General features: G+C 36.4%; 1 protein-coding gene across 2 annotated transcripts in view; it reads right to left on the bottom strand.

Moving 5' to 3' along the window:
• MEIKIN (meiotic kinetochore factor) overlaps positions 1–13,861 on the bottom strand; it is a 152,350-nt gene that overhangs the window by 122,896 nt on the left and 15,593 nt on the right. For both annotated transcript variants that reach the window (XM_032156507.2, XM_058440303.1), the window contains exons 6-7: positions 6,264–6,383; positions 1,021–1,060 (exon numbers count right to left, since the gene is read on the bottom strand). In XM_032156507.2, coding sequence (XP_032012398.1) covers positions 1,021–1,060; positions 6,264–6,383 — 160 coding nt within the window. The remainder of the gene's footprint in view (positions 1–1,020; positions 1,061–6,263; positions 6,384–13,861) is intronic.

The raw sequence follows: 13,861 nt of genomic DNA, 5'->3' as shown, positions 1-13,861 counted from the left end.
TCAAAGAGAGGTCAGTATTTAGGTGAGACAGTAAATAGTCTCAGATACACATAATGAAGTGTTTTATTACATTTGCTCCATTTCAATACATAGGCAACAGTCATTAAAGTAGATCTAAAAAGAAGTTATCACAATATAAATAAAACCCCCTTTCTCCATTAGCTACTATGTCAAAGTTGTAGCAGTTTTACTTTGTGAATGTGCTACTTAAATAAAGAGAATGCCAGATGTCTAGTAGGTGATAGGCACTCAAATCTGGTATCGTTATTATCCAAATACCCTTCTATCCTCCTTAAGAATATATTATATTATAAATTGGGAAGGAATTTTTTAAGCGAGTCCATCTTCATCTCTGGTCACCTTAGTCATTTCTATTTACAATTTTCACTGTTATTTACTGAAGGACAATTCACCCAAAAAAACAGTAACAGATTTTCTTTTCTTCAGAAATTTCTCACCATTTAGTTACAGGCATATTTATAAAGAGGCTATCGTACTAATGCTACTCTCTTCTCACTCTACATACTTTCCCAAGGAGACAACTATGCCTTCAGCCCAGGACTTCCCTTGCTCTCCAGGCTGGGCCATCCAACTTGTTGTTGGACATCTCCACTTCAAAGTGCTGTCGGTACCTCAGTATTACCCCAACCCACTCTTGCTTTTTCATTTGTGTTCCCTCACCTAGTGAACAAGTTTTCATCCAATTTCCTAAGTCAGAGGGCTGAGAGCCAACTTGGATTTCAACTTCTTCCAATCTGTCACTAAAAACTATTGACTATCCCTCTTGAATTTTTCTCAAACTTTTCCTTTTTGCTATCATTGCTGAGGGCAGAGATTTTGTTTTTAATCAATTTTGTTCACTACTATATCGCTAGCAATTACAACAGTCCTGACACATAGTGAGTCCTCAACAAATAATAAATGAACACCTGAGCTTGTGGACTAACAATCATATTTGCTATATACTATTATAATACAGGGTTTCAGAAGCTCAACAATTTTAAAATTTTTAGTTCTTACGTTTTTCTATGGCATTTCTGATAGTCTTCTGAAGAGGTACCTAGGAAAGAAAATAAAAACAATGTATTAGAAATATAATTCGAAGACAAACCAGAGGCAAAAATTAGGTAAAAATGAATATTTTCCCCCAAGTGCAGTTCATTTTTATAACCTTTTTAATATTGTTTTTATGTCTGCCACTTTAGGTAAAAATATTTTCAAAATATCAAAGTAAAAAAATGTCGCAAAATTTTATGAGATACAGGAATCTCTCCCTTGTATCTGAGTAGTTCTTTATAATTTTTGAAGTCTTTTTACGTGTATTATCTTACTTGATTCTTACAACAATCCTGTCAGGTAAATATATCAATTTATTATCCCCATTTTACATATAAGAAAAAAATAACTGGTCAAATTACAAAACTAGACCGGGCACGGTGGCTCATGCCTGTAATCCCAACGCTTTGGGGGGCCGAGGCAGGTGGATCACCTGAGGTCAGGTGTTCAAGACCAGCCCAGGCAACATGGTGAAACCCCATCTCTACTAAAAACACAAAAATTAGCCGGCCGTGGCAGCATGTGCCTGTAATCCCAGCTACTTGGGAGGATGGGGCACGAGAATTGCTTGAACCCAGGAGGTGTAGGCTGCAGTGAGCCGAGATTGCGCCACTGCACTCCAGCCTGGGCAAGAGTGTTACTCCGTCTCAAAAAAAAAAAAGATTAGAAAACTCATAGTCGAATACTAGCCCAATATCAAATATATAGAAATGCATACTAATAGGTTGATTAGTCAAGAGAATTTCTGTCAGCCAACATTTGACTGCTTCAGGCACATTAAGATATTACTAGGAATATAAAGAACCATGGGTTTAGTTGTCTAAAGAAATTAAAACCTTTAGTGGCTGTGGTATTTTGCTTATGCTAGATTAGACTTTTTAAATCTCACCAATTAAGAGGAGTCAAAGTGAATGATGCCTTTAAGCATTTCCTCAAAGGGAGGTTCTCAAAACATAAAGGGCTACAGTGGACCCTTATCATCTAGCATCTACTCTGTTTTTGCTGGTAACAGTCACCTCATTTTTTTCCCCCTGATGGTCCAGGCATAGCCTATAACTCAATGCTGTGAGAGGCCTGCATCTCCCTGGACAAAGTGACTGGTTCAGGGTAAGGCATATAAACTAACGAAGCCCATGTGTAAGGTCCAGGACTTCAGTTCAAATTGCTGGGAATCAGAAGCACTTTTTTCAATGTATTTGAGGCTGTGATTATGTAAGCCCAGAGTCAGCAAAAGTTTCTCTAAGAAGGGACTTGTCTGAGAGCATAACTGACATAGTGGGATCCTGAGCCAAGAGATAGAGAGGAAATGGATCCTACCGATATCATTTGAAACCCTGGATAATGTTGCATATGTACCTGATTTATTGCTGAATTTTTCAGGTACATGTGGTAACAAATTCCCTTTTTAACCTAATACTGTTAGATTTTTTGACATTTGCAACAGACAAGAATCCTAACCAAAATATTTGCTAAAGAGACAGGCTGCTTCTTTGAGAACTTTATTTCAGCAAAGGAGTTGCCAAACTAAACATAACACAGAAGACAAGGCCTTCAAACACTGTAGAAATATTGCCATCCAGACAGCTATCAACTTTCCAATAAAGGACCCCTAACTCAATGTTCTTTGACTAATAAGACCCTTTCGTAGTGGCAGGCTCTAATAGGTGGGCTGACAATATCCATTCCTACTCCCCTTCTTCATTTTCCTTGCCTTCTACCACAATAGAGGATAGGAAAGCGAAATACTTGGTTTCTCAGCCTCCCTGGTGGTAGATAGAGGCATGACTCAGTTCTGGGTAATAGACCAAAGTAGAAGTCAGCTGGGAATTTCTGGGAAAGCTTTTCATCTTCCAATAAAAGAATATATGTGGGGCTATTCCTGCCCTCTCTCATTCTTTCTACCAGGAACATGGCTGTGACACCTAGAGTTTAGCAACCACCTTGCAACTATGGGGTAACAAGCCAACACACTTGGTTGCATGTTGACATAAGACCCTATGATCTTGATGATATTAGTGAACTGCTACACTAGCTCTGGGCTGGTATGGGAGAAACATAAATCCAATATAAATAAAAAAATGTTGGCCGGGCGCGGTGGCTCACGCTTGTAATCCCAGCACTTTAGGAGGCCGAGGCGGGCGGATCACGAGGTCAGGAGATCGAGACCCCAGTGAAACCCCGTCTCTACTAAAAATACAAAAAAAAATTAGCCGGGCGTGGTGGCGGGCGCCTGTAGTCCCAGCTACTCGGAGAGGCTGAGGCAGGAGAATGGCGTGAACCCGGGAGGCGGAGCTTGCAGTGAGCCGACATCGGGCCACTGCACTCCAGCCTGGGTGACAGAGCAAGACTCCGTCTCAAAAAAAAAAAATGTTGCATGACAAAAAATACCATGAACAAAAAGACAACTGACAAACTGGGACAAAATATTCATAATATATACCACAGACAAAAGGCCAATATTCTTCAAATAAAAATAGCCCTTAAACATATGAAAAATGTTTAAACTCACATATAATTATGGAAATGCAAGTTAAAATAGCACAGAGATAACATTTGTCACCTATGAGAGTAGCAAAAATTAAAAAAAATATGACAACACATTCTGTTGGTAAGGATATAGGGAGACCAGCACTTTAACACACTGCTGTTGGGAATGCAAACTGTTATAATCCTTCTGGAGGAAAATTTGGCAATATCCAATAAAATGATATATGCACTTACCTTTTGACCCAGCTATCCTACCTCTGGAAATCTACCTTGAAGACACACTGCCAATAGCATGAAAATATATATCATAAGTTTATTCACTGCAGTATTGTTTATGGTGGCAAAATATTGGGGAAAAACCTAAATACCCAATTTATAGGTATTTTTAAATAAACAAAAGTACATCCACAGAGTGAAGTACTATGCAGCTGTAAAAAATAAGAGGAAGATCTCTATGTAAACCAACGTGGAGTGATTTCCAGTACATACTGTTAGGTGGAAAAATCAAAGTGAAAAAAGAGTAGCTATATAGCACGGTACCCTTCATGTAACAAAGAAGAGGATATAAAGAAATACATGGATATCTCCTCATTTGTACAAAAGAAACACAGGAAGGATAAGCCAAAAACTAAAAAGACTGGTTACTCACAGGGGGTAAGTGAGAAAGGGGTAGAAAGAAGAGAAGAATGGTAGCTGGAAGAAGGAGAAAGTGACAATTTTCTGAAAATACCTTTTTATATAGCTATGACTCTTAAAACCATAGTAATATTTCATATTCCTGAATACATAAACAAAACCAAACAGGAGAGGTGAATGCAAAAGTGAATCAATAACAAATGAGTCTAGCTATACATATTACAAGTGAATAACTTCTCACATGCTAAGGGAGGTGGGGAGCAAATGAACTTACGTAACTTTGGAAAATTAGTATTTTGACTGGATGCTATAATGCTAAAGACCAAAAGAACTGTATGCAAATGCTGTAATTTATTTACTAAATGTGTTTCTTACAGGAGCCTGGGTTAACACTTCTGAAACTACTCTATACATATATACTAGAAATAAATAAATAAACAAATAAATACATAAATGAACGAACGAATGATGAAAGTGTTGGATTTCAAACCATAAAATAAATATCCATGAGTCTACACTGAATAAGTAATCAAATAAATAAACAAATGGCAGAAAAGAGAAAGTTCTTCTTTTACAGTAGAATTTCAATTAATAAAAGTAGCAGGAAAGAATAGAATAAAAAATCACCCTTGGACAAACACCACAGGAATAAAGGTTGAAGTCACCTGGCTCCTCTGATGGTTGCTAAAATTAGTGAAACAAAGTTTGAGGAGAAACAGAGTTTACAGTCTCAAACTATCTTTTTGTAGATATTCAAAAATTACAAAGAGAAAACGCAATCTTTAACTGGAGAAATTCAGCAGATACCACCTTAACCAAATGATGAAACTTACCATCACCGGTAATAAGACATAATATTTTTCAAATAAAAATGGGGGGACATCATGAACCCTCTGATATGATATGATACACTGCAAAGGCCATTTCTGTGGTATTCTTAACAAAAACTGCATAACTTCATTCCTTTTTTTTTTTGAGAAGATCCTCATTCTGTCACCCAGGCAGAAGTTCGGTGGTACAAACATGGCTTACTGTAGCCTTGACCTCCTGGGCTCAAGTGATCCTCTCATTCTCCCACCTCAGCCTCTTGAGTACCTGGGACTACAGGCGTGCACCATCACGTCTGGCTCATTTTATATTTTTTGTAGAGACAGAGGTCTCACTATGTTGCCCAGGCTGGTCTCAAACTCCTCGCCTCAAGCAGTCCTTCCATCTCAGTCTCCCAAAGTGCTGGGATTACAGGTGTCAGCCACTGCACCCAGCCATAACTTCATTCCTATCACAAGGAAACATCAAGACAAATCCCAATCAAGGGACATTCTACAAAATAACATCAGTAATCTGAAAGACTGAGGAACTATTACAAACTGCAGGAGACTAGGGAGAAATAACAATTAAAAGCGACATGGGATCCAGGATAGGATCATGAAACAGAAAAAAAGAAAGACTAAACAAAAAGTCTAAAAATAGTTCAAAATAAAAAGTTATAAAAGATTGAGTGCAATGGCTCATGCCTGTAATCTCAGCACTTTGGAAGGCCAAGGTAGAAGAATTACTTGGGGCTAGGAGTTTGAGACCAGCCTGGGCAACATAGCGAGACTCCATCTCTACAAAAAAATTTTTAAATTAGCTTGATGTGCCCGGGAGCAGTGGCTCACACTTGTAATCTCAGCACTTTGGGAAGCCAAGGCAGGCAGATCACCTGAGGTCAGGAGTTCAAGACCAGCCTGGCCAACATGGTGAAACCCCATCTCTATAAAAATACAAAAATTAACTAGGTGTGGTGGCACGCGCCTGTAACCCCAGCTACTAGGGAGGCTGAGGCAGGAAAATTGCTTGAACCTGGGAGACAGAGGTTGCAGTGAGCCTAAATCATGCCACCGTGCTCCAGCCTGGGCAACAGAGTGAGACTCTGTCTCAAAATAAATAAAAAAGTAAACTCATACACACGTATGCTATTATTAGATATTATCTGTAGCCAAAGGCAATCCAACTGAAAGACTTAGCTTAGAAATCATTCAAGAGAAAAAATACTTTGCTTTTCCAACATAGATAAGAAATGTTCCCCTGTGTGTGCAACTCACTTAAAATTGCAGAGACATTTGAAAACTGTGGTGCCTTCTCTATTGCTACTGCTTTACTGGTATCCAGAAGAGTAGAATTCTTCCACTGCATGTGTTCTTCCAAGTTGGGACACTCCCAGTCTAAAACAGCAGAGAAGAAATCATGTAAGACTTTGAACAACAGCCTACAAATGATGGGTTACTCTCTACCCCACCTTAGGTCCCCAGCCCATACCAAATGATGGTATTATATTTGAAGGTTTTGGATGAGACAGAAAAAAATAAGCCTTGATGGATCAATATAGTAAATAATCTATGGTCTATTCTGGTTCTCTTACCCTGCCTTCCTCTGTAGACTTTTCTACCATAAGGATTATTGATCTAAGAGGCAGGAAGCACACATGTGAGCTGCCTGTTATATTTTATATATGTTATACCTATGTGCCATTAAAAATCGCATCACTAAATAACATACAGTCAGCCCTTTGTATCTACGAGTTCCACATTTGTGGATTCAACCAACCATGCACTGAAAATATTCAGGAAAAAAACTGCATCTATACTCAACATATACAGCCTTTTTTTTCTTGTCATTATTCTCTAAACAACACAGTATAACAACTATTTACATAGCATTTACATTGTATTAAGTATTATAAGTAATCTAAAGATTATTTAAAGTATGTAGGAGGATGTGCATAGGTTACATGCAAATACCATGCCATTTTATATCAGGGACTTCAGCATCCACAGATTTTGGTATCCAAGGGAGGTCTTGGAACCAATCCCCATGGATACCAAGGGACAACTGTACGTAAACTGCTATTACTTAATATCAGTTTTTTTTTTTTTTTTGAGACGGAGTCTCGCTGTGTCGCCCAGGCTGGAGCGCAGTGGTGCAATCTCGGCTCACTGCAAGCTCCGCCTCCCGGGTTCACGCCATTCTCCTGCCTCAGCCTCTCTGAGTAGCTGGGACTACAGGCACCCGCCACCACGCCCGGCTAATTTTTTGTATTTTTAGTAGAGACGGGGTTTCATCACAGTCTCGATCTCCTGACCTCATGATCCGCCTGCCTCAGCCTCCCAAAGTGCTGTGATTACAGGCATGTGCCACCACTCCTAGTCTCTCTATATTTTTAAATCTATTTAATTTCAAATACTACCAAACTGCATAAATCCATTCCATTTATTCCACTCCCAGGTGTTTCAGAATTTCATAATGCTGTGCCTTGGTGTTTTTCATCTACTGTACTAGGCACACTATGGTCCTTTTAACCTGGAAACTCATAATTTATCGCTCGAAAAATGTTCTTAAATTATTTCTTAATCATTTTCTTCCCTTTTTTCCATTATCTTTTCCTGGAACTCCTATTATTTGATGTTGGATTTCATATACTGTTCTTCTATCTTATATTTTTTTCCTCTAAATTTTAATCTTTTTTTAATTTTTCTCCTCTTTTTTCCTCCTTTTTTCCTCATGATTTTTTTTCTGGTAAATCTCAACTTAATATTTTAATCCTTTTACTGAGTTTTCCATTCTGCTTTTGCACTTCATTATTCTTAGAACAGCCTCTTTTTCATAGCATCCTATTCTTATTTAACGGATAAAATACATATTTTCTTATCTCAATGAAGATTTTTGAAAGTATTTTCCTCTCCTTGTTCCTATTTCTCCTTGATTCTTTTTCCTCCTACTTAATTTCCTTGTTTCAAGATTTTTTTAATTTCAAAAGTTTAAACATTTTAATTTTAAAAATTCTTTTTATAGTTAGAACACTTAACATGAGATCTACACTCAAACTTTTAAGTGTACAATCCAGTGTTGTTAACTAAAGGCACAGTGTTCTACAGCAGCTCTCTAGAGCTCACTTCTACATGTGTATGTGAAACTTAATACCCATTGATAGCAACTCCCAATTTTCCCTTCCTGCCAGATCCTGTCAAACATCATCCTACTCTCTGCTTCTATGAGTTTGGCTCTTTTAGATAACTTATATAAGTGGAAATATCAAGTATTCGACCCTCTGTGACTGGCTTATTTCATTTAACATAATGTCCTCAAGGTTCATCCATCTTGTCACAAATTGCAGGATTTCTTTCTTAAGGCTGAATAATATTCCATTGTATTTATGCATCATATTTTCTTTATCCTTTCATCTATCAATAAACATTTAGTTTTTTTCCACATCTCGGCTACTGTGAATAATGCTGCAATGAATAAGGGAGTGCTAATATCTCTTTGAGATCCTGATTTTAATTATTTTGGATATTCACACAGGGATTGATGGACCACATGGTCATTCTGTTTTTAATTTTTAGAGACACCTCCATACTGTTTCTATAGCTGCGGTGCCATTTTACATTCCCACCAACAGTGTACAAGGGTTCTAATTTATCCACATCCTTGCCAACATTTGTTATCTTTTGTTTTTGTTTTTTGGTAATAGCCCTTTTAACAAGTGTGAGGTGATATTGTGGTTTTGATTTGCGTGTTCCTGATGATTAATGATGTTGAGTATTTTTTATATACTTGTTGGCTATTGCTGCTGCTGCTTTGGAGAAATATCTATTCAAGTTGTCTATTTTTTAAATCAGGTGGTCTTTTTTGCTTAGTTTTGCTATTCAGTTATATTCCTTATGCATTTTAATTATTTACTCCTTTATCAGATATATGATTTACAAATATTTTCCTCCATTTTGGTAGGTTATCTCTTTACACTGTTGATTGTTTCTTTTGCTGTGCGGAAGCTTTTGCTGTGCAGAAGTGATGATGTCTTACTCGTTACTGTTCTTGTTGCCTATACTTTTGGTATCATATCCACGAAATCACTGCTAAGACTAATGTTATGAAGCTTTTCCCCTATGTTTTCTTCTAGGAGTTTTACAGCTTAAGGTCTTATATTTAAGTATTTAATCCATTTTGAATTAATTTTTGTGTATGGGTGTCAATGTCCAATTTCATTGTTTTGTATGTGGATATGCAGTTTTCCCAATAGCATTTGTTGAAGAAAGTATCCTTTCCTCATTGTGTATTCTTGGCACTCCATCCTGTCAAAGATAAGTTGGCCATATATGTATGGATTCATTTCTCTTATGACAGTACCATACTGTTTGAATTACTATAGCATTGCAATGTATTTTGAAATCAGGAAGTATGATGTTCCTACTTTGTTCTTCTCAAGATTGTTTTCGCTATTTGAGCTTCTTTGTGGTTCCGTATACACTTCAGTGTTGCTTTGTTATTTCTATTAAAAAATGTCATTGAGATTTTGATAGAGATTGCATCAAATTTGTAGACTGCTTTGGGTGTATGGATATTTTAACAATATTAAGTCTTCCAACTCATAAACATGGGAGGCGCATCCATTTGCTTGCATCTTTTTAAATTTTATTCACCATTGTTTTCCAGCATACATATCTTCTACTTCTTAAGTTTATTCCTAAATATTTTATACTTTCTGATGATATTGTAAATGAGAATTGTTTTATTTCCTTTTCAGGTAGTTTATTGCTAGGATATAGAAACACAACTGATTTTCGTATGTTGATTTTATAATCTACAATTTTACCGAATTCATTTAATCGTTCAAGTAAGTTTTTGTGTTCTTGTTTTTTTGTTTTTTGTTTTTTTGAGACAGTCTCACTCTGTCACCCAGGCTGGAGTGCAGTGGCACGATCCCGGCCCACTGCAACCTCTGCCTCCCAGGTTAAAGCATTCTCCTGCCTCAGCCTCCTGAGTACCTGGGACTACAGGCACCTGCCACCACGCCGGCTTATTTTTGTATTTTTAGTGCAGAAGGGGTTTCACCATGTTGGCCAGGCTGGTCTCGAACTCCTGATCTCATGTGATCTGCCCGCCTTGGCCTCCTAAAGTGCTGGGAGTACAGGTGTGAGCCCCCACACCCAGCCTTGTGGTGTCTTTAGAGTGTTTTACATATAAGATCATGTCATCTGCAAAAACAGATTATTTTACTTCTTTTCAATTTAGATGCTTTTATTTTTTTGTTGCCTAATTGCTGTGACTAGGACTATGCTGAATAAAAGTATTCAGCATACTTCCTGACCTTAGAGGAAAAGCTTTCAGTTTTTTACTACTGAGTATGATGTTAGCTATGGGCTTCTCATATACGGTCTTTATTATGCTGAGGTAATTGCCTTCTGTTCCTAGTTTGAGAGTTTTCATCATAAAACATATCGGATTTTGTCAAATCATTTTGCTGCATCTATTGAAATTATTGTGTAATTGTTACCCTTCATTCTGTTAATGTAGTGTATCACTTTAGTTGATTTTTGTATTTGGAACCATCCTTGCATCCCAGAGATAAATGCCACCTGGTCATGGTGTATGATCCTTTAAATATAGAGATGAATTTCAATTGCTAGTATTTTGTTGAGGATTTTTACATCTATGTTCATCAGGGATATTGTCTTACAGTTGTCTTTGCTTGTAGTATTTACCTCACTTTAGTATGAGGGTAATGCTGGCCTTAAAGAATTAGTTTGAAAGTGTCTTCTCCTCTTTAATTTTTTAGAAGAGTTTAAGAAGAATTAGAATTAAATATTCTTTAAAAGTTTGGTAGAATTCACCAGTGAAGCCATCTGGTCCTGGATTTTCTTTGTTGGAAGGTTTTTGATTGCTGGTTCAATCTCTTTACTAGTTATAGATCTGTCCAGATTTCATATTTCTTCATGACTCAGTCTTAATAGGTTATATGTTTCTAGGAATTTCTTCTTTCCTTCTAGGTTATTCAATTTATAATTGGGCATGGTAGTCTCATGATTATTTTTGTTTCTGTGTTATCAGGTATAATGTCTCATCTTGCACTTTGAATTTTATTGAGTCTTTTTTTCTTAATCTAACTAAAAGTTTGTCAAATTTTTCTTTTCAAAAAACCAACTCTTAGTTTCAATGATTTCTTTCTATTTTTTTCGATTTTCTGTTCCATTTATTTCTGCTCTAAATTTTATTTCCTTCTGTCTGATAATTTTTGGCTGTTCATTCTTTTTTCTAGTTCCTTGAGGTGTAAGATTAGCTTATTTGAAATTTTTCTTTTTAAATTCAGTTATTGCTATAAAATTCCCTCAGTACTGCTTTTGCTATATCCCACGTTTTAATATATTGTACTTTCGTCCAAAGATATTTTCTAATTTCCCTTTTGATTTCTTGACTCACTGGTTATTCAAGAGTATGTTAAATTTCCACATATTTGTGAATTTTCCAGTATTCCTTCTGCTACTGATTTCTAGTTTTGTTCCATTATGGTCAGAAAAGATACTTGGTATGTTTTCAATCTTCCATTTGTTAAGACTTGTTTTGCGACATAACATGATCCATTATGGAGTATGTCCTATCTGTGCATGAGAGAAATATATATTCTGCCACTGTTAGGTAGAATGTTTTGTATACATGTTAGGTCCATGTTGTCTATAGCGCTGTTCAAGTCTGCTGTTTGCTTACCTGTTTTCTGTCTGAATGTTCTATCCATTGTTAAAAGTGGGTTATATTGAATTATCCCACAATTATTGTATTACTATTTTTCCCTTCAGTTCTGTCAATGTCTGTTTTATATATTTAGATGCTGATGTTGGGTGCATACGTATTTATAACTGTATATCTTCCTGGTGAATTGACCCTTTTATTATTATTTTTGTTCTTCTTTGTCTCTCATGACTGATTTTGATTTAAAGTCTATCTTGTCTGACATAAATATAGCCACCCCTGCTCTCTTATGGTTACCATTTGTATGGAATATCTTTTTCCATCTCTCCACTTTTAGTGTATGTATCCTTAAATCTAAAGAGGGTCATTTGTAGACATCACATCATTAGATCTTGTTCTTTTATCCATTCAGTCACTCTGTGTTTTGACTGGGAAGTTTAACTTATTTAAAGTAATTATTGATAGGTAAGGACTTAACTGTTGTCATTTCACTAATTGTTTCTGTCTTGTAATTCTTTTGTCCCTTTTTCCTTTAGTGCTGTCTTTCTTTGTGTTCCACTGCTTTTTGTATGTATTTATAATGCTTTTCTTTTTCTTCTTTTGTGATTCTTCCATAGGAATTTTGTTCGTGTTGACCATGGGGCTTACGTAAAATCTTATATAGTTTTAACAGTCTAAGCTGATAACTTAATTTCAACTGCATACAAAAACTACACTTACACTTCTCCCCCTCCTGCACTTTATTCATGTCACAATTTATATATTTTATGTTGTATTATTAACATCTTCAGTTAGTTTTTAACATTTTTATCTTTTTAACTCATATACCAGAACTAAAAGTGATTTAATTTTGGTATACTAATATAACAATATTACTGTATTCTGTACAGTATTACAATTACTATTACATTACTATTGTAATAGTATACTATAAAGAATTAGTGAGCTTGAGGACAGGTCATTTTTAAAGACTCCAAAAGCAATTGCAACAAAAACAAAAATTGACAAAAGGGACCTAATTAAACTGAAGAGCTTAATAGTAAACTACTATTACGATATTACTGTATTCTGTATTTCTCTCTATATTTACCTTTACCAATGAGTTTTATACTTTCATGTTACTGTTTAGCATCCTTGAGTTTCAACTTAAATAACTCCTTTCAGCATTACTTGTAAGGTAGGTCTAGTCATGGTAAATTCCCTCAGCTTTTGTTTGTCTGGGAAACTCCTTGTCTCTCCGTTTTTGAAGGACAGTTTTCCCGGGTGTACTGCTGTTGGTTGATAATTTTTCTTTCAGCACTTTGAATATATCATCCCATTCTCTCTGATCTGTAAGGTTTCTGCTGAGAAATCCACTCATAGTTTTATAGGGGCTCCCCTGCACATGTCAAGTCACTTCTTACTTGCTGCTTTCAAAATTCTCTTTGTATATGACTTGACAACTCAATTATAGTGTTTCTCGGTGTGGATTTCTTGGATTCCTTCTACTTGGGTCCCTTGGGCTTCCTGGATCTAAATGTCCATTTCATTCCCCAGATTTGGGATGATTTTAGCCACTATTTCTTCGAATACACTTTCTAGTCCTTTCTCTCTTCTTCTCTGGGACTCCCATAACGCAAATGTTGGTCTGCTTGATAGTGGCTCACAAGTCTCTCAGGATTTCTTCAATCTTTTCATTCTTTTTTCTTCACTAATGGCATAATGCTAAATGACCTTTATTTTTCTTCCAACTTTTTAGATACAGGGGGTACACATGCACGTTTGTTACATGGGAAAACTGTGTGTCAGTGGGGCTTGGTGTACAAATGATTTTGTCACCCAGATAGTGAGCATAGTATCCAATAGGTAGCTTTTCAATCTTCACCCTCTTCCCACCCACCAACCTCAATTAAGCCCCAGTGTCTACCGTTCCCTTCTTTGTGTGCATGTGTACTCAATGTTTAGTTCCCACTTATAAATGAGAACATATGGTATTTGGTTTTCTGTTCCTGCATAATTTGCTTAGGATAACGGTCTCTAGCTGCATCCATGTTGATGCAAAAGATATGATTTCATTCTTTTTTATTTCTGTATAGTATTCCATGGTGTACATGTACTACACTTTCTTTATCCAGTCTACCACTGATGGGCATTTAGGTTGATTCCACGTCTCTGCTATTGTGAAAAGTGCTGCAACAAA

Source organism: Hylobates moloch, unplaced genomic scaffold, assembly GCF_009828535.3.
Source record: "Hylobates moloch isolate HMO894 unplaced genomic scaffold, HMol_V3 SCAFFOLD_6, whole genome shotgun sequence".
Lineage (NCBI taxonomy): Eukaryota > Metazoa > Chordata > Mammalia > Primates > Hylobatidae > Hylobates > Hylobates moloch.
This window is presented reverse-complemented; position numbering and strand designations above follow the sequence as displayed.